The sequence below is a fragment of the Choloepus didactylus genome, chromosome X (genome assembly GCF_015220235.1).
Source record: "Choloepus didactylus isolate mChoDid1 chromosome X, mChoDid1.pri, whole genome shotgun sequence".
Classification (NCBI taxonomy): Eukaryota; Metazoa; Chordata; class Mammalia; order Pilosa; family Megalonychidae; genus Choloepus; species Choloepus didactylus.
This window is the reverse complement of record NC_051334.1, coordinates 116,734,768-116,762,570: the sequence shown is the minus strand read 5'-3', so window position 1 is coordinate 116,762,570 and position 27,803 is coordinate 116,734,768. Positions and strand designations below refer to the sequence as shown.

Genomic DNA, 27,803 nt, shown 5'->3' with positions numbered 1-27,803 from the left:
ACCGACAGATAAGAGGAGTATATCTCAGTAAACAGGGAAAAACAGACAAGCTCAATAAGAAGTAAACAGGGAAAAACAGACAAGCTCAATAAGAAAGGGGGAAAGAAAGCTGAGTTCTTGATTTGATTATAGAAATGGCATTAGTCATTGTATTTATTGACTTTTAATTTTGAACACCATGTTATAGGAGAGAGGGAGGGAGGAAAGGAGAGGGGAGAGGGAGAGAGGGAAGGAAGGAGAGAGGGAGAGGGGGAGGGGGCATGGGAATGATTGGACTCATACAGTTGTTTATTCTAGGTCCAGAGAAAAGGACAAGATATTAAAAGATCATTTAATCACCTCTTTCTTTCAGTTGGTAGCCCCACAAATTAATCTCTCCTTTTTCAGTTCTGCAGAGTAGGATCATTTCAAAGGACTCAGTGTACCAAGTCCATGCTGACCCCGTCCCAGCGTTATGTCAGGCTTGAAATGGTCTCTACCATACTAATCCTCTCTACTTTGACGTTTCTGGCAGCTTCAACTGACTGATATACCTCCTCACTGTGGAAGAAGAAGGGAGGCAAGAGAGGGTGAATAAATACTCTAGCTTATGGCTCCCTAACTCTCACAAGTACTATCCTGAGGTTGACCAAGTCAGTGTTTGTCCAGGATAGGGGTCCTCTATATGAGAGTCTTCCCTAGGAACCTTGAAGCCCACTCTGATGCTTGGCACCTTGCATTATTTCCTCAATAAAATGAGGTGAAGGTGCAGGTTGGAAGTGAGGAGTCCTGGGGGGAAAAAAAAGAGGCTTGGGAGAAAAACAAACAAACAAAAAAACAAATGAAAGCACAGCCAACAAAAGGCTCTCTGAGGATAGTTTCATATTCTACTTCTCTTGGGTCCTACTACCTGGGATCTCACTTTTCTTGAACTTTTCTAGCATCATCAAGTAAGTTCCTTAGAGAACTTTTCTCTTTTTATACATTCCAGCAGCCTAACAGACCCTGTCACCATGTAGTTAGTTATGGAATACAACAAATATTTCTGAGATCAGGAAGTTCAGGTGGATCTGGAAGGATAGGCTCAGAGTTCCTGCCTCCATTCTGATAGTGTTGGGCTTCCTACGAGACTTGAAGATCTCTTTGTTGGTTTGTAGAGTGATGCCCTACTCCAGGTGCAGCCCATGACTGTCCCCACCCTTCTGAGAAGTAGGGAACCTGTCACCTTGTCTTCTTCCCCTAGTCAAGGAAACCTGATTGGATCACACAGGACAGCATTTGTGGATGGGAAAGACTGCATAATTGAGCCTGTGGCAGGAGGAACATAGGGCACAGTAAAGGCCAGGATCTAGGTGGGAGAGGAGCGGTGTAGATTAAGATAACAAAAGCCAGAATCTAGTAGAGGCGGTCTGAGTATTCTCCACTGAAGTATCAGAAAACAGAGAGGCTCCAGCAAAGGCATAAAGCCATCTTGGCCCCAGGAACATAGCCAAACCTTAATCTCATGAAATGGGAAAGCATGGAGAAAATATGGATTGGGGTATATAAGCCATCTTTGTAAGTGAAGCCACCGTTGGCACCATGCAGCATAGGCCCACATAGCTTTGGGATCAATAGTTGAAGTTCTGAATGGGAAGTCAGGAAGGAACTGTCCACGCCCCTGACGGAATCTAATGGAGGGGAAAAGCCCACCCAGGTGGAAGCAGGAAGCCAGCAGCTGGACTCTATTGTCCCCACCCTAGTCACAGGGCCTGGTGGATATCTTCTGACCGTAGCACTTTATAGACAACCCAGTAGAAGATGTTGAAGATGAGGAAAGTGAAAGGGAAGACAGCCCGTGAGATGGTGTCAATCCTCTTGGCTCGGTCTACGTAGAGTTTCCGCATGGTTTCTGCCTCCCTTAGAAGAGAGGCTGGAGGGTGGGGACTATAAATGCCAGAACCTTCCATTGGAGCTTCATCCCTTTCCTGCAGGCAGTGGCCCAGGCCATAGCCACGGAAATAGAAGCGACTTTCTCGGATGATATCTTCCTCCTGGAATTACAAGGAAGTAAAGGCAGAATTTGCGGTCACAGCTCTAAGGCGTAGGGAATAGAGACCATAGCACACACAAATATCTCATAGGTGATGCGGTGCAGGCGGGATGGCTGGGTACCCTGGCCCACTGAATGCTTTATTATGGCCACAAAACTACTCATGAGATAGAGATTGACTAAGCAGCTATATATTGTATGTATGGTATATATTATGATTCCATTTGCATATAGGCCCTAAGCCTGCCTTTTAAAAATGCATAACATAATTTAGAGCCATCTAAAACCCAGTAAAGTGCCAGCCCACTGTGAGAGGGAGCTCATAGACATCTCAATGTAAAGTTATCTCTGACTGATAATAAACAGAATAGACAGAACAATGAAGCCATTAGACAGCACAGTTGAGACATTTAGACTTGGTGAACTTGACTTTAATGACTTTCAAAATCTGGAGAATTAGTTCTCCTGGTACACAGTATCTTTTTAAAATTGTTTATGTCAACTCAAAGCTGAAAATTCTCAAAGCTTTAAGTGACCCTAAGGGGTTATCCAAATAAGGGTAAAATTGATCGCTGCATTGCAGACACGTGTGCTTCTCTGCAGGTCAGCAGATTTCGATATAGTGGTTCAGTATATGCAGGGTAACATTTATTACCAATGCACATTCCATTCATGTACAATACATGCATTATGATGAACACATTTAAGAGGTGGATTTAATATAAGCACTAAGTAATGGAGCGTACTACAGAACATTCATTTATTCAATCATCTGTCATTTGACAACCTCAAGTAACTAGAACATAAATGGCCCTCAGGCCCGACTCAGATCCTTTTTACTCTTATTTTACATACAGCCCAACAAACATGATTTTCTCTACTTCTAAAAGACATACTACAATCATAAATGATGGTTCACAGCATGGAATTCAGACAGAGGGACAGGGTAGTATATACCAGAACCATCATTCCTTCAAAGATGGTTAAAATTTTTTAAAGTATTGATGCTTAAAGGAGTTCAGATTTCAGCTATTTGGGACATGTTCAGCAACATGGGACATGACTCACGGGGATGAGCTTGGCCCTGGCATTGTGGGATTGAGAAAGCCTTTTTGGACCAAAAAGGGGAAGAGAAATGAAACAAAATAAAGTTTCAGTGTTGAGAGATTTCAAATGGAGTTGAGAGGACATTCTGGAGGTTATTCTTATGCGTTATATAGATATCCCTTTTTAGTTTTTAGTGTATTGGAATAGCTAGAAGGAAATACCTGAAACTGTTGAACTGCAACCCAGTAGCCTTTATCCTTGAAGATGATTGTGTAACTATCACAAAGCATAGGCTGTGTGACTGTGTGATTGTGAAAACTTTGTGGCTCCCCCTCCCTTTATCCAGTATATGGACAGATGAATAGAAAAATGAGGACAAAAAGTAAATGAATAATAGGGAGGGATGGGAGGGATGGGATGTTTTGGGTGTTCTTTTTTACTTTAACTTTTATTCTTATTCTTTTTTGTGTGTGGTAATGAAAATGTTCAAAAATGGATTGTGGTGATGAATGCACACCTATATAATGGTATAGTGAACAATTGATTGTACACCATGGATGATTGTATGGTATGTGAATATCTCTCTATAAAACTGAATTTAAAAAAATTTAAAAAAAATCCCCTTCCTCCAAAAAAAAAAAAAAAAAAGAAATCACCTGAAGTGAAATGTCCCCTTCCAGGATGACACCAGTTACCATCTTGGTTTGCCTTGGGCCTAGGGGATTTTCGGGCATGGATTTCAATGTTAAAACTGTGAGAGTCCTGGACAAACTATCCTGGTTTGCCCCAACTGAGGGATTTCCTGGGACACAGGACTTTCAGTGCTAAAACTGGGAAAGTCCAAGGCAAACTGGGATGAGTTGGTCACCCTACAGCTACCTGAGGCATTTGCTATAGATTATACAAACATGTACATGAATATTGTATGGATATGACATAGAAATATATAGTACATGGATAAAGTAGATTTTACGCACTCTGTGTAGTTAGACATCATAGGGTCTTTATAAATAGGACCTCTGCAGGTATGGTAACACATTGGAAAGTGAAGTTTATAGATGAGATGTTGGTATGGTGGGGTCCTAGTCATCCTTGATTATTACATTACCAGAGGCTGAGCTGTTAGGATAACATTGGGCATCAGGAGCAAGTAAGCTCAGGCTAGAGATTCAACAACATATCCCATCTCTTTCTCTGCTGCCTGTTGACTCATAGTACACCCTTGGGAAACTTCCTCAATCTCGTTCATGACTGCATCCCCAGTGCCTAGTACAGTGCCTGGCATCTAGTAGGCACTCATTAGATATCTGTTGAAAGAATGAACTGCTGAGTCACATGCTTCAGAATTTAGGAAAGGGAATGTTTTGTTTTTCTTTTGAATCCAGTGTCCTCTCAGGATCTTAAACTGAAGATTCTATTCAGAAGAGAGTCTTAGTTACAGAAGTGCTTGGCAGGAAAAAATATTTATTCCCTGCCCCACACCAGACAATGGCCGGATGCCCTTCAACCTCTAGAAAGGGAGTGGCTCCTTTGGCATAGGAAAGAATCTCTCTAAAGCTGCCCACCAGCTTTGCTGCCCAACTCTTGATTTTATCAGAGTCTTTGTGGAGAGAGTTGTTGATGTGTAGGCTGGAGGCAATTCACTATTGGGGTTGAGCTTGGACCCTGAGTTGTTGTAGTGGGGCAGCCTTGGGTCCAAAGAAAGGAAGTAGGGCTGTCTTAATTCTCTGCTCAAAGCTATTTCTATAGCCTCATTCACCAAAGGTCTTAGTTTACCTCACATGTATTCTCTAATTCATTTTTATGCTATTCTTACAAGGAAGGTTGTGCTGCACCCATTTTAGAGATGAAAAACCAGAGACAAACAAAATATGTCCAACTAATTGAAAAATGAAAATGGGTGGGGTGGTGGTGATAAGGCAAATGATTTTCTCTCTTGCTTTCCAGTTTAGGGTACTTCAGCCAAACCTGTTCTCTACTTCCTTCTGCCCTCAAGCTGAAAGAATACAAGCACGAATAGACTTGCTTGAAAAACCTCTGAAAGAGAAAGTTGGATCCATCTGCTGCTTCTTATTCTATAGATCCAATTATTTCCCTTTTTCTACAATCAAGGTAAATCTAAAGGGAGTTATTGGGAAATATTTCCCAGGCTGGAAACAGCTATTTCTCATGGGACAGAAAGTGGCAAATTTGGAGGGTTATGTGTGTATGTGTGTTGGGAAGGGACAGTAGAGTCTTGAACTCTACTTTGTAGATAGATGCTTTGGGGGGCTAGAGAGGAAGGGGCTTTGGGGGGCTAGAGAGGAAAGATAATTCAAAATCAAGCTGGGGAGGGAATGTACAGTGTAGGACGTGAAGTATGGAAATGGAAGAATGATGTGTATTGATGTGAAAGAGGCCAGAAGAGAAGAGGTTGGAGAATGTGGAGGACGGGCATGTTGGGGGATGGAGACAGAAAAGTAGGGTTCTGGTGAGAGAACGTGGCACTATTTTGAACTTTCTTCCAGTTCTCAAGTTATTCTATTGATAATGGCAAGGCTTTCTCTCTGCCCAGCTCAAGAGAGCTCTTGCCAATCAGCCTGCGAAGGCAAGTTGGTGGGTTGGTTTGCATGGTTGCTGTGCTCAGAACTTGGTGCTAGAGACTGTTGAGGTTACGTAAAAGAGAGCCAGACCCTTCCCTGGGAAGCTTTCGACTAACTGGAAAGACAAAGCAGAAATCCAAGGAAAAAATTTAAAACTTTTCACAGTAACATGAAAGGAGTCTGTGCAGTGAGGATGGGTGGTTGGAGAGAGATTAGAGAACAGAATTAAGCCTGGATTTGTATGAATGGCTGGCTGGCTACTAGAATACTCCTAACTTTGTTCTTTTTTTAAAAATTCCGTTTTATTGAGAGATATTCACATACCATACAGTCATCCATGGTGTATAATCAACTGTTCACAGTACCATCATATAGTTGTGCATTCATCACCCCAACCTATTTTTGAACATTTTCCTTACACCAGAAAGAATAAAAATAATAAAAAATAAAAGTAAAAAAGAACCCCCAAATCATCCCCTCCATCCCACCCTATTTTTCATTTTGTTTTTGTCCCCATTTTTCTACTCATCCATCCATACACTGGATAAAAGGAGTTTCTAACTTGTTCTTTTTTTTTTTTTTTTTTTTTGAGCAGGAAGTTTGCTTTTATTACACTGTACTTGACAAAGAGGTTGGTACTATCAGCAACAGAAAAAGGTAGAAACAAGTAAGGGTGAGAAGACAAGTTCTACACATAGAGATGCTCATGGCAGGATGGTTTTGGAAATGGGTGTCAGCAGATACAGCTCTCCAAGAGGACAGTAACTCCTATGAGGAAAGTTCTTATTTTCTAGATCCTTCTGTGGCCAGTCTATCAGCGTCTTCATTGCCTCTGATGCCGGAATGAGAAGGAACATACTTCCACTGAATATCCATTCCTTGGGAAGCTTGATCAATCCTCTCAAAATCTGCTCTGTTGACAACATCCCTTCCGGAGGCTGTTTTCCATCCATTTTCTTTCCAGTTATCAATCCATTCTGTCATGCCTCTGATGACAAACTTGCTATCAGTTTTAATAGTGAGTTTATCCATGTTGAGGCTCCTTGCTTGTTCAGTTGCTCTGTGGGCTGCCTGCAGTTCAGCTCTCTGGTTTGTCTGCCGTCCAGAAACCCTCTCACTTACATTTAGAGGATTGTTAGGTCCCCAGGAGACTCCGAATCCTGCTCGTGCACCATCTCTTCCATTATTTTTGCAGTTGCCATCTATGTAAACAGTTGAAGTGTTGTCGCGGTCCCAGCCAGAAGCCTGTCCCCGTCGTCCCCAATAGCTCATGTCGTCCTTTTCCAATAGGATCGCTCAGCGTCGTCCTCCCTAACTTGTTCTTGACTGAGAGTTCTCTGATAATCCTATGGATTTACCACTCCCCTCCCCCTTCCTCTCAGACTAAAGACTTCTGCTTTGCTACCTGAAAAAGTAAGACTGAGAGAGATTCTAGAAATGGATCAACTCTCCATCAACTTTTCCAGCTTGCTTGGTGACCTCCAGGTTTCCTGTTACAGTTCCACTGGAATGGCTGTGGCTTTAGGACACTTAAGAAAGGACACGACTAATGGCACAGGCTTTGATTTCCAGGTTTTATTTACATCAACAACAAGCCTCAGCCCACTTTCAGACAGGCTGTAGGAGCTTAAGCAGGGCCCAGGCCGTTGTTATAACTTTATAATAATGAAGCACAGGTTAGGACAGACTCCATTATGAACTCAGGATAAACATATTGTATATATATATAAGCAGGAGGCAATAGTCTTTGGGTGGTTGGGGGTTGGAGAGGTGTGAGGGAAGGAGGTGGGACTAGTGTCAACCTGGGGTAGCTCTTCAGTAACTGAGGCCGTTTTTTGTTTCTGGGACAACCATGCAGACAGCTTGTCTGGCAAAAGGACTCTGGACTGCTTGGCGGCCTGCTCTTCTTTTCCAAGGTAGGCTTTAAGAAGCCATCAAGCTCAAAAACCCTTTCAATATAAAATTTTGGTAACTGAAGGCACTGGTTTTTGACACTGATAAAGAGGAAGTGGGGACAGCTAACTTAGAAAAGGGTACGTTCTCTTTTCCTGCCCCTCTTCCAAGTCTAGATTTTTTTTTTCCCTAAGCCCTGGTTTGGGATCTGAAAGTTTAAAGGGAGGGTTTTATGTCTCAAAGAATAAGTCCTAATCAAGGAGATGAGGTTGTGGATCAGAGTCCACTAGAGGGCGGGCTTTCCAGGGTCCAATTAAATGACTAAAGCAAGGTAAGAATTTATAAATTTGGATAAACTGCTAGATGAGACAGGAGCCCTGCTCTCAGCAGAAAGGGACCTTAGCAAGGGACATGAAACCCCAGAGGTAGTTTGTGAGATATTTCTGGTGTGGATATGGTAGGGGTGCCCCAGGAGCAGCCTAGTTGGGGAGTGGGGTGTTAGGGAGAAGAGAGGAGTCCTAGTGCTAGTGTGGCTCAGACAGACTAGAGCCAGATTTTAACAGTAGGCCCAGGTCACTATTTCCTGTCCCTCCAAAGATTATTATGTGCTTGCTCCTTTGGCCTTGGAGCCTCCAGATTAGGCAAGAAAACAAGGAGCCAGAGCTCAAAACAACCAGAACTCTATAGCTCTAATAATTAAGCAACAGGTAGGTAGCTTTTCAAGGGCTTTCAGCTTTGCTCATAATTGGGCACTTGCTTCCTGTGAGGGTGGCTCAGGTGAGGGTGGCTCAGGTGCCTCTGTTCTCATGACAACTTACCCTGCACCTATTGTCTGGGCAATTGGAGGTAAACTATCTCTGTTGTCATGACAACAGGATTCCTCTTTTATTTCCCCAGGTGAACACTCTGCCTTAGGAGAAATGGGGTTAATAAACAAGAGTGAAGGAGAAGAACAGCTCAAGTCCAGCAACTCTCATTTGCCCAGTGAAGATCAAGGAGAAGAAATCCAGCAGCCCGGAGAGGCAAGTAGTGGTTTTTCAATTCCAACTTTGTTATGGGGACCCTTTTACAGTGCTCCCCTAGAAAGGCACCAATGCCTGACTCACAACAGTGTATGACAATTTGGGGTACCTTCCTCCCAGGTAGGTACAAACATTACCTAGTTCTCCTGGGTAGGTACAACCGTTACTAATTCTCAAAGCAGTCTTGTATGAACTAACTTGATAAGGTTCTAATGTGAAAAAAGCACATTATTTCAGTGCTTCCTATGTGTCAGGCACTGTGCTCATGTTTTATCACTATACTATACTGCCCTACAAGGATTATTGTGCTGTTGGACAGATAAGGCAATAGAATCAAAGAGGTTAAATCACTTAGCTTATCTGTGACCAGCCTGGGACTAGAATCCAGGGTTCCTGATTGACCTATCCAGTCCTTGCAGCCCCAGGCTGGGTCTTGGTTTGTGGGAGGAGGAGTAGGGAGGAAGGTGTCCAAAGGAGAATGGAAGTGAGCCCCTCCTCAGTTGTACTCACCATGTGTTGGTGCCTCTGCCTTCTTCCAAGTCGTATGAATTCCTTATGCTGACGGGAGACAAAATTGACAGCAGCATACTCCAGCAGGGCAGCAAACACAAAGAGCAGGCACACAGCCATCCAGATGTCAATTGCCTTCACATAGGACACCTGAAACATCCACCAATAGAGCAGTTAGCCTTCTTGGAGTCCCTCCATGGCCTATCCAGTGGACTGATATGCAATTGCCTGCTGTTCTTCAGTTTTATCCTGAATTTCTTCTGGTTTTTAAAGACGCTTTCCAAGATAGGTCCCATTATCCGTAGGCCCATGTCAAAGATGTCGGGCTACATCTTCCTTCCTTTGCACTCCCCACCTGCCATTTCCATCTGCCTTTCCTCTCTATACTTCTTTTCCTGTCCTTTTTATTCGTCTTGTAATTGTGCTTCTAATTGTGCTTCTTATTCTTTTTGTTCTTATATTCTTCTGATTCTTTTCTTTCAATAAGACAGCAACGAACATGAACACTGGGCTTGTTTTTCCTGTTATCTCCTAGTATCCTCACAGTCACTGCGGAGTTTAGGCAGGGCTCATTATTCCCATGGAAGACACATGAGGACACTTAAGGCCCAGAGAGGAAAGGTCTTGAATGAGATTACCAAGTGATAAGGTGGCACTAGAATTTGGGGATTCTGGCTTTCAGTTTAGTGGTATTGCCATTTACATAGGCTGCAGTTTCACTGACAGGCTAGGATCTCTTTTCATTGCCTTCTCCACCCATATTTTTCCCTTGACCCTGTGATTTTTCCTGCTGCTTTCCATGAGAGTCCCTGATGAGGAATTGAGCTCAATAGGGAGCTGGGGCCTCAACTCTCTAGAGATGAGATCAGGGCAGGGCTCTGAGGTAGCACCACCCACCTCCTGCTGTAGGCACTTTTCTAATTGCAAGGCACTGTTGGCATCCACCCACACAGTCCTTGTGCTCTCTTCTCACCACCTGCCTATACAGCCTCTGCAAAGGGGAGTATGTTTCTCTCCGCCTTCTCTTGTGAAAGCTGAAACACCTCTCTCCTGGAACAGGGTTGCATCCAGGTGAGGCAGGGAGGAGGCACAGAACTCAGGTTTATGAGGTCCTTTCATCCCCTCAACCAGATCAACTCCCTACATAGTTTTGAGTTGTTGAGCTCATCCCATTGTGCTCCCCAGCATGGGTGGGTTTCACAGCCCAGGGGCATTTGACAAAGTCTAGAGACATTTTTCGTCCTCATGATTTGGGTGGAGGATGCTACTGGCATCTGATAGGTAAGAGGCCAGGGATGCCAGCTAAACATCTTACAGTGCACAGGACATGCCCACCCTGGCCATCAACAATCAATTATCTGTTCTCAATGGCAACAGTGTCGAGGTTGAGAAACCCGGCTCTATCTCCTTTAGAGCAATTCCAAGGAGGTGGTGATGGTGAGTTTCTTGGCAGCCCTGATGAGGCATCTCTTCATGTCTCCACTCTACCACCTGTTAGAAGAGCATCCTATTTTATTCACCACTCCAGTCCTACTAGTGCCCCCAGGGAGGTCCAGTAACCACTATTATGAGGATCAATAATGAGTTAATGACAAGGGAGGTCCCTGAAGGGCTTTGGACCATCACAGGGAATGGATACGTATCTTAAGAACCAGGAAGAAATTCTTGTTAATGGTAAGTGTGACAATAATATATCTTAAATATCTCTGCAATCCATCCACTCACTATCCTAGCTCATCTGAAGGAATGCAACAGTCTCATAAATGGTCTCCCTGCATTCTACTCCTGTTCCCTCCAATCTGTTCTCCAAACAGCAGCCGGAGTTTTGTTTTCAAAATGCAAATCTGATCATATCCCTTCCCTGCTTACAATTCTCTTCAGCCCCATCTCTCCCCTTGCAATCTATGACCCTAACATGATGAACTGTTTCAGTATTTCCCCAAGGAGCCAAACTCCCCACTCTCTTCTCTCTGCTTCACCTGGATAAGTTTTACTTATCCTTCAGCTTTCACTTTAGATACTACATCCTCTGGGAAGACTTCCCTGATCATCCCAGTCTGGGTTGGTTGCCCCTGCTATATGTATGTGCCCAGGTTACCTACACCTTAGTTTTAACATCCATCACACAAACTTGGCTGTTTCCTCCACTAGCACTTTGATGACAGGGACTGTTTCCATCTTTGTTCGTTGTTCTATTCCTTGCACATAGTAAATATCTATGCCTGGCACATGGTAAAATCTGTTGAATCAATGAATGGATGGATGGTTAGACTGTGCTTGCCTCTCAGCCTTGCCAATATCTCGATCCATCCAAGAAACACGTGTTCAGCAAGTGAACCCTGATGACTTCTCCTAGGACCCTTGATTCTAATCTGAGCTTTATCATTACTTACCCCTATGGGGCTTTGGATCACCTCCAAGGTTTCCTGCAACTCAGAAATAATTGGAACAACACTAGCTGCTTTAGCCCCATGTCCATCATTCATTTCTTTCTACCCTGACACCTAATAAGAATTACAATTCATTGAGCAGTTATTATGTTCCAAGCACTGTTCTGTGTGTTTATATAGTATCTTATTTATTTCTTGCAACAGCATTATGGAAGAGGTCATATTCTTATTCACATGGTACAGTTGAAGAGACTAAGACATTAAGGAATTTACTTAAGATCACGCCATTGGTAAATGATGAGGCTGAGATTTAAACTGAAATTTGTCTTGCTCTAATCTCCTACTCTGTACTCTTAACCACTACCCCCATTTAGCAAATGCATAAATTCACCATGGGTGTCCCAGATTATCCTATTTAAGTCCTTAGTAAAAGTCTTTGTTTGGAACAACTCTGGGAGTTAGGAGATCTCACTGCCTGGTTCCCAGTAACCAGAGCAAGAGGAATTGTTCACTGTGAGGTCCACAAGGAACTGTGTTGCTTTTGCTTCCCATGGTCTAGTACAGTACCTGGTACATAGCACATGCTCAGTAAATATTTATTGAATGACTGAATGGCCTAGCTCCCTGATATGCTCAGAGCCTTGCTGGCTGTAAGTACCTTGAGGTGACTTCTAAATTCCTGAAGACATGAGGCAGGGAGATCCTGTGCCCTGTCTCATCAGCACACATTTCTCTGAGTAATCAAAACATCACCAGGCCCCAGCTGATCAGTGTCCTCTGACTTTAATTGCTATTTGCTACCTCAAAATTTTCTCATTTGAGAAGCATGGGCATGGTCTCTAGAGTTCTTTGGAATGGTAACTCATTTTTGACATAGTAAGAGGCCATCCTATGATTTCCTGAAGAAGGTCAAGAGTAAGTCAGGCACTGTCTCTACTCATTCCCTAGCCAGTCAGCATCCCCAACCCCAGCCTCCACAGTGTTAGCAGTGTTATTAGCAATATATTGTGGAGGAAAAGAGAATGCAGGACACCTGCTCTTGCCCAAAGGCTCTTCTCAACCTTAAATCCAAGGTAAAGAGTAAGCAGAAGGGAGCATGGGATGAATGGGAAATGGGGAGCTCTACAGCAAGTAAGTTCCTTGTGTGTCTCTTCACCTTAGGCAAAGAGGCCCGGGAGCCAGAGCTCTGGGTCGTCATGGTGAGGACAGTAGTGATGCCGAGGCCCACACGGGCAGGGGCAGCATCCATGTTGATCCAGAAGGAGACCCAGGACAAGATGACGATGAGTAGGCTGGGGACGTACATCTGGATCAGATAGTAACCCATCTGCCGTTCCAGGTGAAACTTCACCTCGATGCAGGTGAATTTCCCTACAAGGAAAGAGATAAGGTATTAGACCCCAGGTCCCCAGCCTGCAGCTGAGCCTGAGGGGACAGGACCAGGGCAGCCCTGTCTCTTTTGGCCAGGCTCTGGGCACCTCAGCTGAGCCAAGAAATGGGCCTTCCAAAATGGCCCCAGGTAGTGCCAGATGTATGCAGTGAGGAAGCTCTCAGAGCAGCCATCAAGGACTTGGCCTCTTGGTCCCAGCACTTTAGTTTCCAGCAGAAGGCTTTCCAAGTGACAGTACAGCAAGAGAATTAAGAGCAGGAGGGCTCCAGAGCCAGGCTGCCTGGATTTGAACCCTGGACCTTCTGCTTACTAACCGTGTGACCTCGGACAAAACACCCAAGCTTTCTGAGCTTCTGTTTCCTTGCCTGTAAAACACAGTGATAATAATTTCACCTCCACCACAGGGCTACTGTAAGAATTAAGCGAGATAATGTATTTGAGGTGCTGTTACTATTGTTATCATTATTAACAAAGCAATTAGCTTAGACTCCACGCAGATCTCAGCAGCCTTGCTTGCACTTGTTGGCACCCCAGAATCTGTCTAGAAACAACAGTTCACTGGGATAAACGCTGCCTGTGTCTTGAACAAGTGAGAACAGCCAGATAGCAAACATCTGGAAACAGTGCCCAACAGAGACCAGCTCTGGCCCATGGGCAGCGGGTTTTCATAAAGCATCAGGCAGCTGCATTCTCAACAAAAAGTGCATTGGCCCCAGGCACATGTACTACCTCCCCTGCCAGCCATTTTCACTTTCCCCAGCTTCCCTCTGCCCCAAAGCTAAGAAAACACTTGTGCAGAGCACCGAGCGTCTCCCAGAAGCGGAGGCTTAGAGGCTAACCAAAACAAGAAGGGGAGGATATGTATATTGTTATTTTATTCTGGTCTAGGCTTGCTGTTATCAGACCTACCTGATTCCTTAAGGCCAGTGATTCCACCCCTAACTGATTAGGGCTTTGACATGCTGTGTGACACCTTGATCTCCTCCTGTTCTCTGAGTCCATCCCACTTTACCCCACCCCGGGTTTCTTCCCTTCCTCCTTCCCTCCTTTCCTCCCTCCTTTCCTCCTCCCTTCCTTTTCTTTTTTTTTTAAATAGCGGTTTTGTTTTTAATTACATAATTAACCCTTGTTTAGTACAGAAAAAAATTGAGAAGTAGAAAAAGAATAATATTCTTAACTCACTTTTATCAGTGCCCTACTAAGTGCCCTCACTGTATATACTTTATCTCATTTAATCCCACAACAACTCTTTGAGATAGATAGAGATACTGAGATTAAGTTGTATTGCCCAACCGCACCCGAATAGTAAATAGTGGAGCGGGATTCAAACTCAGTTCTATCTGACTTCAAAGCTCTCACTCTTTCCCACCGTATCCCATGATTTTAGAAACATTTAGTGCTATTTCCTTCCAGGCATGTTTTTGGTTTGTTTACTGCAATATAATCATTCTGTGTATACAATTTTGAATCTGCCCCCTTTTAACTTGCACTTTCCCATAATAATATAAACCCTTGCAAGCATACCTTTTAATGTCTACATAAAACATTCCATCAAGCAGATGCACTGTTATTTACCTAATCTCTGCCCCTATTGGTCAATATTTAGAAGAGTTCCAAGTTTTTGCTAGTATAAACAGTGCCCCAGGAACCATCTGGGGGGTCTAAAGTCAATTTGATATTTTGCAATATTTTCTTATAATAAATTCCAAGGAGTGGGATTCTTGGATCAATAGGAAGGAGAAAATTTTAATCTCTAGGCTAAAGTTTCTCAAAATATGCTCCCCAGACCACTTGCATCAGAAACCTCTGGATGCTTGTTAAAATGCAGATCCCTGGGCATCACTCCAAGCATAGGTAATCAGAGTCTCTGCAAAGTAGAGTCTAGGAATCAACATTTTAATAGGCTCCTCAGGGGAATATAATGCACACCAAAGTTTGAAAACCACTGACCTATATGCAGACTGTCAGATTTTTTCCCAAAAAGTTTATACCAATTTCCACTCCTACCTGCTTTTTCTAATTGCTTTTTCTAAATTCGATGTCCCATTCCTCTCCCCACTCCTCACACTCCACTTACACGCACACATATATTCAGAGGGCAGCACCCAAAGTATATTAGAGTACTGTAGAAGGAACCCAGGATCTCCCTTCTTCAGGCTGTTGCCCCCTCTCAGGGTCATAGCTCCTACTAGCCAACTCGCCAAACAAAACGAGAAATCAGCAGCTCTTAGGGAAGCTCCAGGGTGCAGATGCTCACATCGGAAAAGCAGCCCCTCTCTACTTGCTGACCCACGTTACCCACCTGGGAAAACAAGCCAGTTCACGAGAACTGGGCAGTTGTGGTGGCGGTACGGGGTGTGGATGGTAAGCCCACCAATGTTCAGCCATTGGCTGGCTGCTCCCAGATGCAGAGTCCCCAGCTTCCACATGAAGCTGACCCCAGGAAATGTGGGACGCTCCCTGCTACTCACTGGCACAGGCCTTTTTGCTCTGTAACCTTTGATAGGGCAAGAACATGGGCTTTGGATTTAGAAAGACTTGGATTTGAATTCTAAATCTCCTATTTACTAGCTGTGTCCCTTGGACAAATGATTTAACCTCTTGGAACCTCAGTTTCCTCTTTTGAAGAATGGGGCTGATAATCCCTACTTTACAGGGTTGCTGTGTGTACGAAATGAGATAAGATGCATGAAGCATTTTGTACCATATGTGGCACAGGTTGAACCCTAATTAGAAACTGGCTTCCTTACCCCTTCCCATGCATCAGTGGGAGCCCTCCTGTGGCTCACAGCCAGTGAAGATCCTAGGTTTTTACCTGTGTTGTAGTGCTTGGTACAGTAGCCTAGATCCTTCTCATCCCGCAAGATAAACTGGGGCAGAGTCAGCCCCTCAGCCACTTGGACAGCAGGAGCATCTTCCAGCCACTCAAATACGAGATCATTCATGGTGTAGCCAACTGAAAGTGACAGATGGCAGAGGGCTTTAGAGTAGGGGTTTGGGGTAGAGACTTTTCCAGAGAGTATACTTGACCAATTGTCTCAAGGGCCTGTCTCTCGGTGTGTAAATCAGGAAGATACCAGACTCTCTCCTACCCAGTTCTCAAGCTTGAGAAAGACTAAAGGAGAAATTACTCTGGTGGACCTAGAAAGCAGGTCAAAAGAGTTGGAAAGATGTCAAGGAACCCAGCTGGGAACCTCCTGCCATATCTCAAACTCAGAGGAGTATTCGTGTGTACAGACCACATGTCGAGATGAGCCAGCCTCACCCTGAGGAGAGGAGAGCTATTTATATCCTTCCAGTCATGCATGGGACAATGTGCACACCATAAACTAGCCAGGGCCCAGAATTTGGGCAAATTGAGAGCTTGCATCTGAACATGCCAAGTTGTTCACAGATAGCTAGCAGTCATGAAGGCTCACGCCACATATATGACCGTATTCACACATGTCAGGTAGAAATGTGAGAAGAAACACAAGGCTCCCAGATGTCCATTGAAGGGCCTTGACCTAGAATAGCAGTGTGACTTTAAGCAAGTCACTTCCTCATCTGTAAAATGGGGATAATAATAGCTGTTCTACCCACCTTTCAGAGTTGTTGTGAGGGGGTAATGAGAACCTGGATATGAAAGCAGTTTATGAACTCTAAAGAGTTGATCACAAAGGACACATCCTATTTATCATTGTTATTGTATGCTGGAAACAGCCTTACAAGTCTTCTCTGAGGACCAAGTATCTCTCTCCTGATCTCACAGTCACACTTCACCCAAGAGATGGAGAGAGAATGAAAATAGGTGACGGTCATCCCCTGGCCCCTCTGTACTTTAGATATCCCCTTCAGGCTGGCACCCCAGCCATAGAGTAGTCCTTGGCTGACCTCTCTACCATTGACACTGTCCTTTGCCTACAACTGCCCTCTCCCAACTCTCTACAAAGGTTATCTATGTTCATGGGTATTCAGGGTTCAAAGAGATCCCCCTCCCTGCCAACACTGACATTTCTATAGCATCTTCAATGTCTTAACTCCCAGGGAGTAAAGGTAGAATTACTTCAGGCACTGTGAGAGGGGACATATCGTGGAACAGGGGAGATGTCCCTCAAATTGCCCCCCACAGCCAGTGCAAGAACATTTTTATGAAAAATTGGTGCCTTCCCACTCTCTGAACCTGACCAGCAAATAGTGTGGAGAAGGAAAATTACACTTGGCTGGGCATTAAGGAGCCCTAACTCCTTGGCTCATCTGTGCCAGGAACTAGCTGTGTCTCCCTGAGTAAGTGCCTCCCTACTCTGGGTTCCCATTTTCTTGTCTGGAATATTATGGGATGGGAATAACGAGCTGGTGTTCTGGGCCTAGCCCTGTGACTCTCTAGAGGCACTTACAGCTCTCCAGCTGCATTGTGCAGGTCTGGATGTCCATGGGAAAGTTCTTGAGATCCATCAGGCAGGACAAAAGGAGAGTCAGCCTTATGGGGACAGAAAGAGAGAAGTGACATCAGCTCGCTGGGGCCCAGCACAGCACAGGGGACCCTCCTCCCACCCCTCAGCCTCTAGCTGGCCTCTTCCCCTTGCCCCAAAGTCTCCTGGCCGACCACCAGGTGCACCTGATGCTGTAGAGCACATTCCCATTCTTGAAGATGCGCAGTAACTTGTTGTCTGTGGTCACCTCATGGAAGTTGGCCCCTTTCTCATTGGCAAAGAACAGGTCTGGCTTCCAGATGGAGTCCAGCATGGAGGGATCAAGGTCCAGCGAGTCGTCAGGATATTCTCGGTAGGTCAGGCGTGGGTCATTCCACTGCTGCCTCAAGAAGACATTTACCCGGTAGTCCTGGGAGGGTGCAGAGATGGGCCCATCAGAGGCATTGCTATTCCCAGGGGCCCAACAAGCCAAAACAGGCAGGAGGGCCATGAGGAGAAAATGTTGGGAGTGTGTCTCAGAGGCAGTGGGCATTTTCCCCTGGAGAAGGGGCCTGCCGTAGGCTGCCATAGCAGTGATAGGAAGGGAAAAGCGATTTACTGAGCACTTGCTATGTGCCAGGCCATCTGCCAAGTGCTTTGTACATATGCCTCATCTCATTTAACTCATACCAACCCTGTGAGGACGGCTTTACAAAGATCTCCATTTTACAGATGAGAAAACTGAGACAAAGAGAGACTTAGGTAACCTGCCTAAGGTCACGCAGCTATTATATAGTAGAGTAAGGATTGAACCCAGGTTTGTCTGGTTCCAAAGCCTGTGCTCCTTGCCAAGCTACCTCACACGAGTCACCATTGGCACCTTAGGCTTCTCTGTCTTTAGCCATGGAAACCTGGGGCTGAGGAAAGATGTCCTCCCAGTGACCAACTTCAGACATCCAATGGCTTTAGCCATGACCACAAAACAGGGAAAGAAAAGCAGAGGGAGGAAATGTTTGCTATCTGGTGGTGGTGGGCTTCACCCATTCACACTAGAATGGAAGCAGGGGACAGGAAGACCCCTTACCATGGTGGTCTCGGTGACGGAGCCAAAACTGTTGATGAAGATGTTGCAGGTCACGTTCACGGGTGGGCCTAAGGGCAGCAAAGCACAGCCCATTGGCAGGGCATTCCAGGAGCCTGGGAGCAGGTTTCAGGACTCCCGCCCAGAGCTTCAGGGCAGGGCACTGCTGGCAGAGGCAGTGCCAGCTACGTGGGCCCATCAGCAAAGGGGAGGGGAGGGTCCTTCTGAGCTGTAAGAGCTAGCCCTGTACCTCCAGCCTCCTTTCCTTGGGGCAAGGAATCAAGGAATAGGGGCTGGCTGGATATTGTGCCTCTAAAAGGAGAGGGGAGGATGGTCTTTTTCTAGGATGAATTTTCCTTACCTTTAAAATTGGGCCGAATCCTGGAATCATAACCAGATGTTCGCCCCATAAGCTTGTCCAGGAAATCAGATGGGGACATGGGCTGGGGAACCCCCTTGGTCCCAGATTTGACTTCCTCTTTTGCCAAGGCCACCCTGGACAGGAGAGGTAAAGAATCTGAGTCCAGTTGCATTCTGCATCGTAGGCCCCCTCAACCTCCAACCCCACCATCTCCCCATCAGACAGGAGGATAAGAGAGGATGCGTCTCTGGGTGCCCATTTGCAAAATTAGGAGAACGAAAATGGTCATAAGCCAATGCTGTCGCTCACCAGTTAGACCTAGGAAAGTGTTTTCACATATATTAGGTCTTTTTACCCTCACAGTTCTCAGTGTGATGGGGATGAGGACAGGTATCTTCATTTATAGATGAGAAAACTGAGACCTCAAGAGGAGGCACATCTTGTCCAAAGTCTTGAAGCTAGTGAGTGATGGGGTCAGGACTCAAACCCAGGGCTCATGCCTCATCTAGTGTTCTCTTTTGAAGGTGCTTTGAAAGCACTCAAAGAAGACTGATGTCTCACTGGAAATTTGTGGCAACATTTTGTGCATCTGACCTAGCCAAGGATGGGAAGGGTTGAAGGACAACCTACATCCCTGAGAGTTGGTTTCAGTTGCTTGGGCATCATGCTGGGATGTCCAGGATCTAGGCCCAGCTTCTGGGGCGGCAGGCTTGGCTTCTGGCATTTGTTCCAGCAGGAAGCCAGGTTTTGAACTGGACCTCAGTTCAGGGCTGTGGCAGCTGCGGGCAGGTGAACGTGTTTTGACAACGAAATAGGTGGGGAAGCATGGGAAAGCCTCCTAGCAGGGTGATCATGCTGAGAAGGTCAACTCCCACCATTTTTCCCCCTAACAACTCGGTTTTGAGGAAGTGGCTAGTGTGCTTTGGCCTATCCCAGAAGCCAGCCCCCTTCTTCCCTGACAAGCGTGATCCTTCTCAGAGCAGCGAAGCCCCTTCCACATGCCTGCTTATCTGCTTACCAGGCAATGGATAGACTTGGGACCAGGAGCTCAGCAAAGCCTTGGGAGCAGGGGGCAGGGCTCGGGAAAGAGCTCAGGCTGGACTCCTGGCTGGGCCATGTGCTTCCTCCATCCTGCCATTGTCACTGTGGCAGGCACCGCAGCCAGCTCCACCACTACCACCACCGCTGCTGCTTCCTGGAGCTAGGAGGCAGGGTGACTGCTGTCCTGGGTCCTAGTTAACTCTGAGCCAGCAGGCCCCTCTTTTCCAGTAAATCCATGCATCAACCAGTGATAATACAAAAAATATATCTTAGGCACCATGCTGAATGCTTTATGCACCTTATTTTGTTTAGCTCTCACATCGGTCCTCTCAGGTAAGCATTATTATTATCCCCATTGCGTATATATGAAGAAGCTGAGGATCAGTGACATGAGGGGGACTTGTTCAGGATCATATAGCAGTAAGTGGCAAGGCTAAGATTCAAACCCAGGGCTATTAGACTTTGAAACTAAGTCTGTTTACCCCAATACCATGATGCCAGCAGCCCAGGGTGTGCTGACAAGGAACCAGAGTGGAGGAAGGTCAGTGGCAGCCCCTCCCTGCCCTCCTAGAGTCCTGCTTCCTTGAATCATCTGAGCAGGAGGAAGCCCTTACCCTGGGAACAGAGGACACCCTGCCCCCAAGCGGGAGAGCAGGCCCAGGCTGCCAGAGCCAGTGGCTTAAGCAGCCTCTGAAAATCCAAGGAGACTGGTAGTGGTGCTGGGGCAAGCAGAAGTTCGTGACTTCACTGCAGGATGTCCACACCGGCCAGGTGCTTTTGTTGCTGCTGCTGCTGCTGACCACCTGCCATCTGCCCTCTGGGAGGCCACATGGCCCTGCACATGGAACAGCTGGACCCTCTCCACCGACCTCATCCCCACACTTAGGTCACCTCTTCTGCCAGCCTCAGGACCCTGGGACAGGCTCTGGGTTCAGCTGTCCTAGGCCCCAACCCCAGCTACAGCCCCTTTCTTCTGGGGCTGACTTGTCTGAGGACTTGACAACAAAGTCACTGTGTGTGGCCTCTCCTTCCTTCCTTTCATTCCTGGAAAGTTCCGAACACTGGCAGGGCTTGGGATGTTCCAGAGCTGAAAATCTTGCACAGGCAAGGCCCTGGGCGGGATGGGGGGGGGGGGGGGGAGTACTCAGATTCTGCCACTGTGGGTACCTGAGTGACCTTGGAGAGGTCACTGGCACCTCTGTCAGCCTCAGTTTCCATATGTACCATAAAGGACTTGGACTCAAGACTGTAAGGGCCATTCTTGCCCTCTGATCATTGTCTGGTCTCCAAGTCCAAGCTGGAATGCTGCAGCCTCCCCTCCAGGAGGGCTACCAAGCCCCATCTGGGTGTCCCCCTTCCGCCTGTATCCTCCAATCAACTCCAGCTGAACTGCCATTCCACTCTGAGCTGCTTTTCACTCTTAAGAAGTTTATTGCCGCACACTGCGTCCCTGCCTACTTGCCAGCCAGTGTGTCTAGGAGCAGTGGGGCAGGAGGCTCTGCAGAGGCAAGCAGCCCTGGGATCCTCCTTGAATTCGTAAGAGGAAGAGGATGTTGCAGTGGTACCCATCCCACCCCACACTTCAGGAGGCCCTCCTCGCCCAGGCTGCAGCCATCTTTCCTGCTCAGCTCACCCTGCCAACCTAGATTGTCTCCTGGTCTAATGAGAAAGCGGACCCAAAACATATTTTGCCTCCAAGCCCAGGAAATGATTGCTACTTAGTGCTCCTCCAGGGACAGCTAGCAGCCAGGTGCACATGGGCAGGATGACTCCAGAGGGCCAAGGCTTAGCCAGTCCAGCTCCATCTTGATGTGCTCTTTGGGCAAACCCCTGCTACTTGAAGTCTCTCAGGCAGGCAGCTGGCAGATGTTGCTGTCATTTTTTGGAAGGTGAGCAGAGTGTGACTAAGCTGGTAGGGAGGCAGGATTGGGGGGCAGGACAGTTGGCCCACTTCCTGAGCTCAGCTACCTAGCCCCTACCCAAGCTCAGGGAGCTCCCACCCATGCAGAAGCCTTCCCACCAGCACTGGGCCTTGACATGCCTAATGAAAAGCCCCCGGGTCCTTAATGGGGAAGAAGTGTCCTTCCCAGGAGCCCTCCAGGCTGTGGGCTTTTGGGAAGCTTGGGGGTAACTGTGCCATATGCCCCAGCTGTCCCCTGCCAGGAGACTAGTGTTCGCATGCACTCAGCTCACCTGAGGAGGACCTGCCCTGGCAGGGTCCAAAGGAGAAGGAAGGAGAGGGTTGCAAGAGCAAGAGTTGTCATTCCGCGGGTACCCTGGAGCCCTTTCTCAGCCTGGCTGCAAGGTGAGGGGGGATATCGCCCCAGAACGCCAAAAGTGCAGAGCCTTCCTCCAACTTGGGCTGCTAGCACGGAGCCCCAAGGGGCTGGGCTAGGAGTTGCGCGCTCTTTCTCCTCTTCTGCTCTCTTCTTCTCTGCCCTGTCTTTACCAGTCCGGGGCCAGAACTATTCCCCTGGAAATGATCCTGACATGGATACCTCTACTGGCTCCTGCCTGGGCTCACCTCAGGCTTCGGAGGGCCTCAGCCGCCGGGGGATCTCAAAGAGATTCTCTTTGGGCAGCAATCACTCTCTAAACCCTGGAGAGTCTTGGAGGGGAGGGAAGAGGGAGCCCGGTAGAAAGATATTTCCCTCCCTCCCACCTCCCCCCAGATGAACCCTCCGAAAGCAGCAATTTAAAGGCACAGTCTCCAGCTGCTGGCGTGGGGTTCCGATCTGTGTGGGGAGGAGCTTGGGCTGCCGCTGATGCTTGGGGAGGGCTGCTGCTTGGGGAGGGCCGGAGGTGTTCTGTCCAGATTCTAACTCTCAGGTGGGAGGACTGCGTGCAGGCTGCCCAGCTCTCTCCTCCCCAGCAGCTTTTCTTTTAGCCTGGAGCCAAGCTGGGGCCAAAGAGGAGTGTCCTAATGATTTTTGCAAGGGGGGAAAAGACCTCTGAGGGTTTAGGCAGAGAGCCACTGGGTATTCTTAAGCTGACAGCCTCAGGTCTGGGAGAAGGTGAGGAGGAGGCTTTTCCCCAGCCCCCAGCATGGAGGCATGGTGGTGGTACAGGAACTTTGGAGGCCTCGTCAAGTCATGTGTGGTCTGCTTGCCTGTCAGTCTGTCCATCAGTCTGCCTGCTTCCATCTCCTTCATCCTTGTAGCTGTGCATTCGTTTCCCTGCCTGCCTGCAGCTCCCGGCTTCAGATTCTCTCTGGGGAGCTTGGCCTGCTCTCTGTTGCTCTCAAAATCGCCCTCCCTCCGTTCACAAAACCCCTTCCCCAGCCTGGCTTGTGGAAAGAGATAGCTTCCCCTGAGAGGGGCAGGGTGAGGCTGGGACCCAGCATACTTTGCAGGCCTCAGAGCATGGCAAAGAGCAGTGACCTAGCCTCAGGGAGAGCCCTAGACAAACTGCTTTCCCATGGAGAACCCCAGCGACCCTCAGTCTGGATGGCGGAAGGAGGCAAGGAGGGTGGGCTGGCCTCCTCCCTTGCTTTCTGCCCAGTTGCTTACAGGATCCAGGTGCTTCAGCAGTTCTGTTTCTCCCCTGCCCAACCCCTCCCCAAACTTTCCCATGTCTCATCTAAACAACTCTGGGACTTTCCTGAGGGTCTCTCCCTCCCTCTCTACCTCTCTTCTCTTTTTTCCACTCTTCTTCCCTCTCTTGAAACACTCCTTCATCTATCCCCTCTCCATCTCAATCTCCTTCCCCTTGTCTGTTAATCTGTCCCTCCCTGTATCTTCTCTGTGTCACCTTCCCAGTCTGTTTCCTCCTCCTCCCCCTCATTTTCTCTCCATTCCTGTTTTCTCTCTCAACCTCTCCTCCACCCTCACTCTCACCCTCTCCTCCTAAATGACAGCAGTGAGAAGCCAAGGGTTTTTTGTTTCCTCTTCCATGGGAACTCTCAGACCAGCTGTGTTGAGTTCTGAGTGTACTAGGGGGAGAAATTTGCCTCACTTTACATGGGTCAATCCCAGAGCTGTGTCCTTCCCTACCTTCCCAGAAAGGGGTTTATGGGGATTGGAAACTTTTCTGCAGTGCCCATTGGCTACTTAGAGGGGTTAATTAATGATTAACGAGGTCTTGGTGGGTGGAACTTGTGCTGCATCTCCCTTTTGGCCATATTGTTATTTAAAAAGTGGAATTTTCAAACCACAAATGAAAGGGAAAGAAGAAAATTTCCAAAGAATACATACTAAACTGTTGATGGGGGAGTGGGGCTCTTGGAATTGGAACATGGAACATTACAAGTCTCAACCCCTGAAGAACCTTTAGCAGCTGTCTCACCTGTCCACTCCCTCTTCATTTCCCTTAAGAGTCACAATCCCCACTCCACTGGCAGGAACCAAGCACAAAGGGAGCCTTATAGAACCGCCCACCCCCCAACCCTGCAGAGCAGAGCTCCAGTCTGGGGACCTAGAGGATGGGTGAGAGGGCACTTGTCTACTCTGTTTAACCTACTCCCTCTGACATACTTCCCCTGGCTCAACAGATCCCCTCTGCTCTTAGGCTGAAGTCCAAGGCCCTGCATGATCTGGTCACTCTGCCCCTCCCACTGATGCATCTAGAGCTACCAGTTCTATCTCTCCAGCTACCCAACATTTTCACATGTTGTTCCCTATACCCAAAGCCCTCTTCCTTGCATTCTTCCTCATCCTTCTGGACTAAGCTTTGTTGTCACTTTCTCAAGGGCAACTTCTTGAAATGCCACCCCCCCCCCCAGGTCTGGATTGGGAGACCCTCCAGTGTGTTTCCACAGGACTCTCGTCTTCCTCCTTCACAGCACTGGTCACACTCTCTGTTACAGTTGCCAATTTACTTGTCTCTCTCACCCACTACGCTATGAGTTCTCTGAGGGCAGAGACACATCATCCCCCGAATCCTTGTGACCTAGCCCAGCATGGCCCAACATAGGCAATTGGTGAAAGTTTGTTAAAAGATGCATCCTGGGCACACACAGATTCTTCCTCAAGCTCAGTGCCCAAGCATCTCTCTCTCTGTCAAACAAGAATGACAAGTTTCACACAGAGAGGGAAGGCCAGGATGAGGTAATGGTGATAGGGAGAAATGAGGAAGCAGTTTTCATTCCCTTGCCCTGTAGGCCTGTGGCCTCACACTCAGTCTTTTGGAATTCTTGGCTAATGGAAAACAGGTCCCTGCAGACTGGTCCATCGTCTCGGGTCTCACCTCCTGTTCATCTCTTGGGATCATTGAGTGCTGAGAACATAGCAAGGTCAGCTTCCTGGGAGGAAAGATCCCTTCTTACAAAAGGCTGTAGCAATGACCAAATGTCTGGCTGGCAGGATGAAGACTTACAGCTCTCCTAGGGGATTGGAAGCAGACTCTTTGAGTGAAGAAGGGAGGAAATGGAAGCAAAGAACTGGAGAAGCTGCTGACAGGAGTTGACAAGCAGCAGGGGAGATGCCCATTCAAAGAGTTCCTGGTACTAACCAGAAGCTACACTCTGAAGATGACCTTGGCACCGTCTGGTCTGGGAAGGGTACAAAGTTCTGTCCAGCCTCACTCCATATGCTTTTTGTGTTCTCATTACAAAACCATGGTGTATATGAATCTCTATGTTCCAAAATATATTGTACCCTCTTCCTGTTTTGCAATTGGCTGTTTTGCACGTTGGCCCAAATATTGAATGTATTTCAGTGTTGAGATTGTGTGGAAGCTAGAATACACCAAGTGTTTTTCAGGATGAAAGATATTATCTTGTCATGGTAAAACTATTGAGCTGCTAAAAATGGATTAAGCACATTTTCATAAATGTTTCATTCCAGGAAAGAGTGTCACATTTTGGCCTTATGCAGGGAAATTTGCAATTGTCCCCTTCTGACAAGCACGCTTTCAGAAACCTCTGTCTGTGGAGCAGCGTGTCTGTGTTGGAATGGGTTTTATTTGGTAAATTCAGTAACTTCTAGGGCTGGATTTTGGGGGCTAAGATTGAGAATCATTTGGCATCCCTTCCTGGACCCAGCTCCTGTTACCCAGGAGGGTATGGCCCCCATACTGCATCTCACACTGAAGTGGAAAGTGGGATGAGGGCTACCTCTAAAAGCAGGCTGAAGACATTTCCAGAAATTTAGCTATTTTTCAGAACCATTGGGATAAGAAGTTGTGTGTCTGTGTTGAGGGGTGGGTGGGGGGGGTGTTGAAATACAAGACAGATGCTTTTCTAAAAATCTGCTGACCAGGTCCAGGGCATTTCAGTTGGATCTACAGGAGCAGGGTTGCATCTTTTTGCTGTGTGTGAGTTTTCCTTTTCGGGGTTATTTTCAACTTCCAAGGATGTGATGGTTTACTCGAAAGTGAGGGCTCAACCTCCAGTGCTAAGTGAGCATTGCTGGCAGAGGCAAGAAGCCCTCTAGCCCTTTAGACTTAAGGAGGCAGTGCATAGTGTGGCAGGGGCGAGGTGGGGTGTCATCTGGAATAAATAAGAACATAATTACAGATATATTAGGCGTGTTCGGTGCTTTCCTGACCTTAGGAGCTTGACTGGTTCAAGCCCGAAGTTTTCAAGATTAGGCATCCCTTTTTTTTTAAGGGAATATTTCAGGTGTGAGATTTGCAGACAGAACCTGGGTTGTCAAACTTTGGGAGCGGCCTGTGGAGAGGCCAACTGAGCTCCTCCCAGTTGCCAAAGACAGAGCAGATATCAATACCAGGATATCACCAATGAGCAATGGTCCTGCCCCTGTTGCTAGATTCTCTGATCAGTGTCTAGAGGGTAACAGAGAGATGGGACTCCAACTAGGGAAGGTGCATTAACTACCACCCAGGAACGCATCATTTCTTGCCTGTTGGACACTGGGAACCTTACTCGTTCCATCAGCTACCTGAGAGCAATTCACAAGGTATACAAAAGAGTTTCATCAAGGTTTCCACATAGTTTGTATTGACTCTCTTTGTCTCTTGGCACTCATAACTCTGAAACATCCTTGTTGGGGGATGATAGGACTATGTCACATTTTTCCTCAAAGGTAAATTGGTTTTTGCTTGTGGTCATGCTCATGAATGTCTTATTTCACTCATTTGGGGATTGTGATAATCCATCCCGTATAAGCTGTGGAACCCTTAAATAACATAAAACAACAGAACTTGGAAAAATGAGTAAATATATACTGTGTGGAGTGGATCTCATTCCCACTAATTCCTGCATTCATTCAACAGATACTGGGGTGCAAATCATATGTCCAATATTCTGGGCACTGGAGATACAAAAGCAAACAAAGCAAAGTCTGTGAACTCATGCAGCTTACATTTTAGTGGAGGTACTACTATAATTCTTTCCCAAAGAAGGTCATACATGAATCTTCATCAGTGCCCCAGGACCTGAGTGCCTCTCGCAGAATTTGAGCAGGTTATTTAGGAAATACCTAAGGAAAAAAGGGAAATACTTTTCTGCCTGCAGGAATGAGTTTCATCTCCATCCATCCTAGACTCTGTCTGCTGGTCACATCACACAGATGCCTGCTAGACACCCTCACACGTATCCAACCAATAATCCAATAATCCAGCCCTAATAACTCATATTTCCAAGTCCCATGATTATCTCTGGTGGTACATATATGTCTGCAACTGCATCTTTCTCACTTAGGAGAGTTAGATGGCATTAACAGCACTCAACACTCTTGCTGTGGTGTTTTTCTAAGTGATCTCTAATTATTTAGGATTCCTTATTTAGGATTCCTTCCTCCCTCCCTCCCTCCTCTCTCCAGAATTTCTTTCAGTCAGTCTTTCAGTCTTTCTGTCTGTCCATCTTTTATTCTATCTTTCTTTTTTGTTTTTTACCATGAATAAATTCAATGTCTGCTGTAATAGGACACTGGATGCTGAGGTAAGGAAAGGCTTGGCTGGTAAACTACATAGAATTACCCAGAAGCTGAATTTGCATTAATAATACCAATCATACAGTTAGTTACACTTAAGTTAGCAAGTTTTATATGCCAAGAATTATACATTTAGCATTACAAATGATGCACTAACTTAACCTTGCACTCCTGTAGTGTTCATTGTCTGAGAATACACACGTGTTCATGCAAAGAAACAGACGTAGATCTCTCCTTGATAATCTGAAGATG

At 46.6% G+C, this 27,803-nt stretch overlaps 2 protein-coding genes across 6 annotated transcripts in view; one reads left to right on the top strand and one right to left on the bottom strand.

The window, feature by feature from the left end:
* The window catches only part of TMEM31 (transmembrane protein 31), a 103,814-nt gene that overhangs the window by 17,660 nt on the left and 58,351 nt on the right, over positions 1 to 27,803 (top strand). Inside the window, exons 3-5 of one of the 3 annotated variants that reach the window (XR_005214473.1) lie at positions 5,006 to 5,170; positions 7,499 to 7,556; positions 8,431 to 8,556. Coding sequence is in view for 1 of the 3 variants with exons in the window: in XM_037820983.1 (XP_037676911.1) it covers positions 5,011 to 5,170; positions 7,499 to 7,556; positions 8,431 to 8,555 (343 nt within the window). In the remaining 2 variants the exon portion in view is untranslated. Of the gene's footprint in view, positions 1 to 5,005; positions 5,171 to 7,498; positions 7,557 to 8,430; positions 8,562 to 27,803 lie in introns of those variants that run through there. The other 2 variants (XM_037820983.1, XR_005214474.1) reach the window with 2 other exon arrangements.
* Positions 181 to 22,146, bottom strand: LOC119522567 (glycine receptor subunit alpha-4). Of its 3 annotated transcripts, XM_037820978.1 has the most exons (9): positions 21,913 to 22,146; positions 18,679 to 18,812; positions 18,321 to 18,388; positions 17,443 to 17,666; positions 17,222 to 17,304; positions 15,661 to 15,801; positions 12,612 to 12,826; positions 9,066 to 9,215; positions 181 to 2,012 (listed from the first exon to the last, which is right to left on the bottom strand). In XM_037820978.1, exons 1-9 carry the CDS (start codon positions 21,981 to 21,983, stop codon positions 1,722 to 1,724), a joined length of 1,377 nt encoding a protein of 458 aa, XP_037676906.1. In that variant the 5' UTR covers positions 21,984 to 22,146; the 3' UTR covers positions 181 to 1,721. The 3 variants fall into 3 exon arrangements, with proteins under 3 accessions (XP_037676906.1, XP_037676907.1, XP_037676908.1); XM_037820979.1 differs by lacking the exon at positions 15,661 to 15,801; XM_037820980.1 differs by lacking the exons at positions 18,321 to 18,388; positions 21,913 to 22,146 and having other exon boundaries at positions 18,679 to 18,809.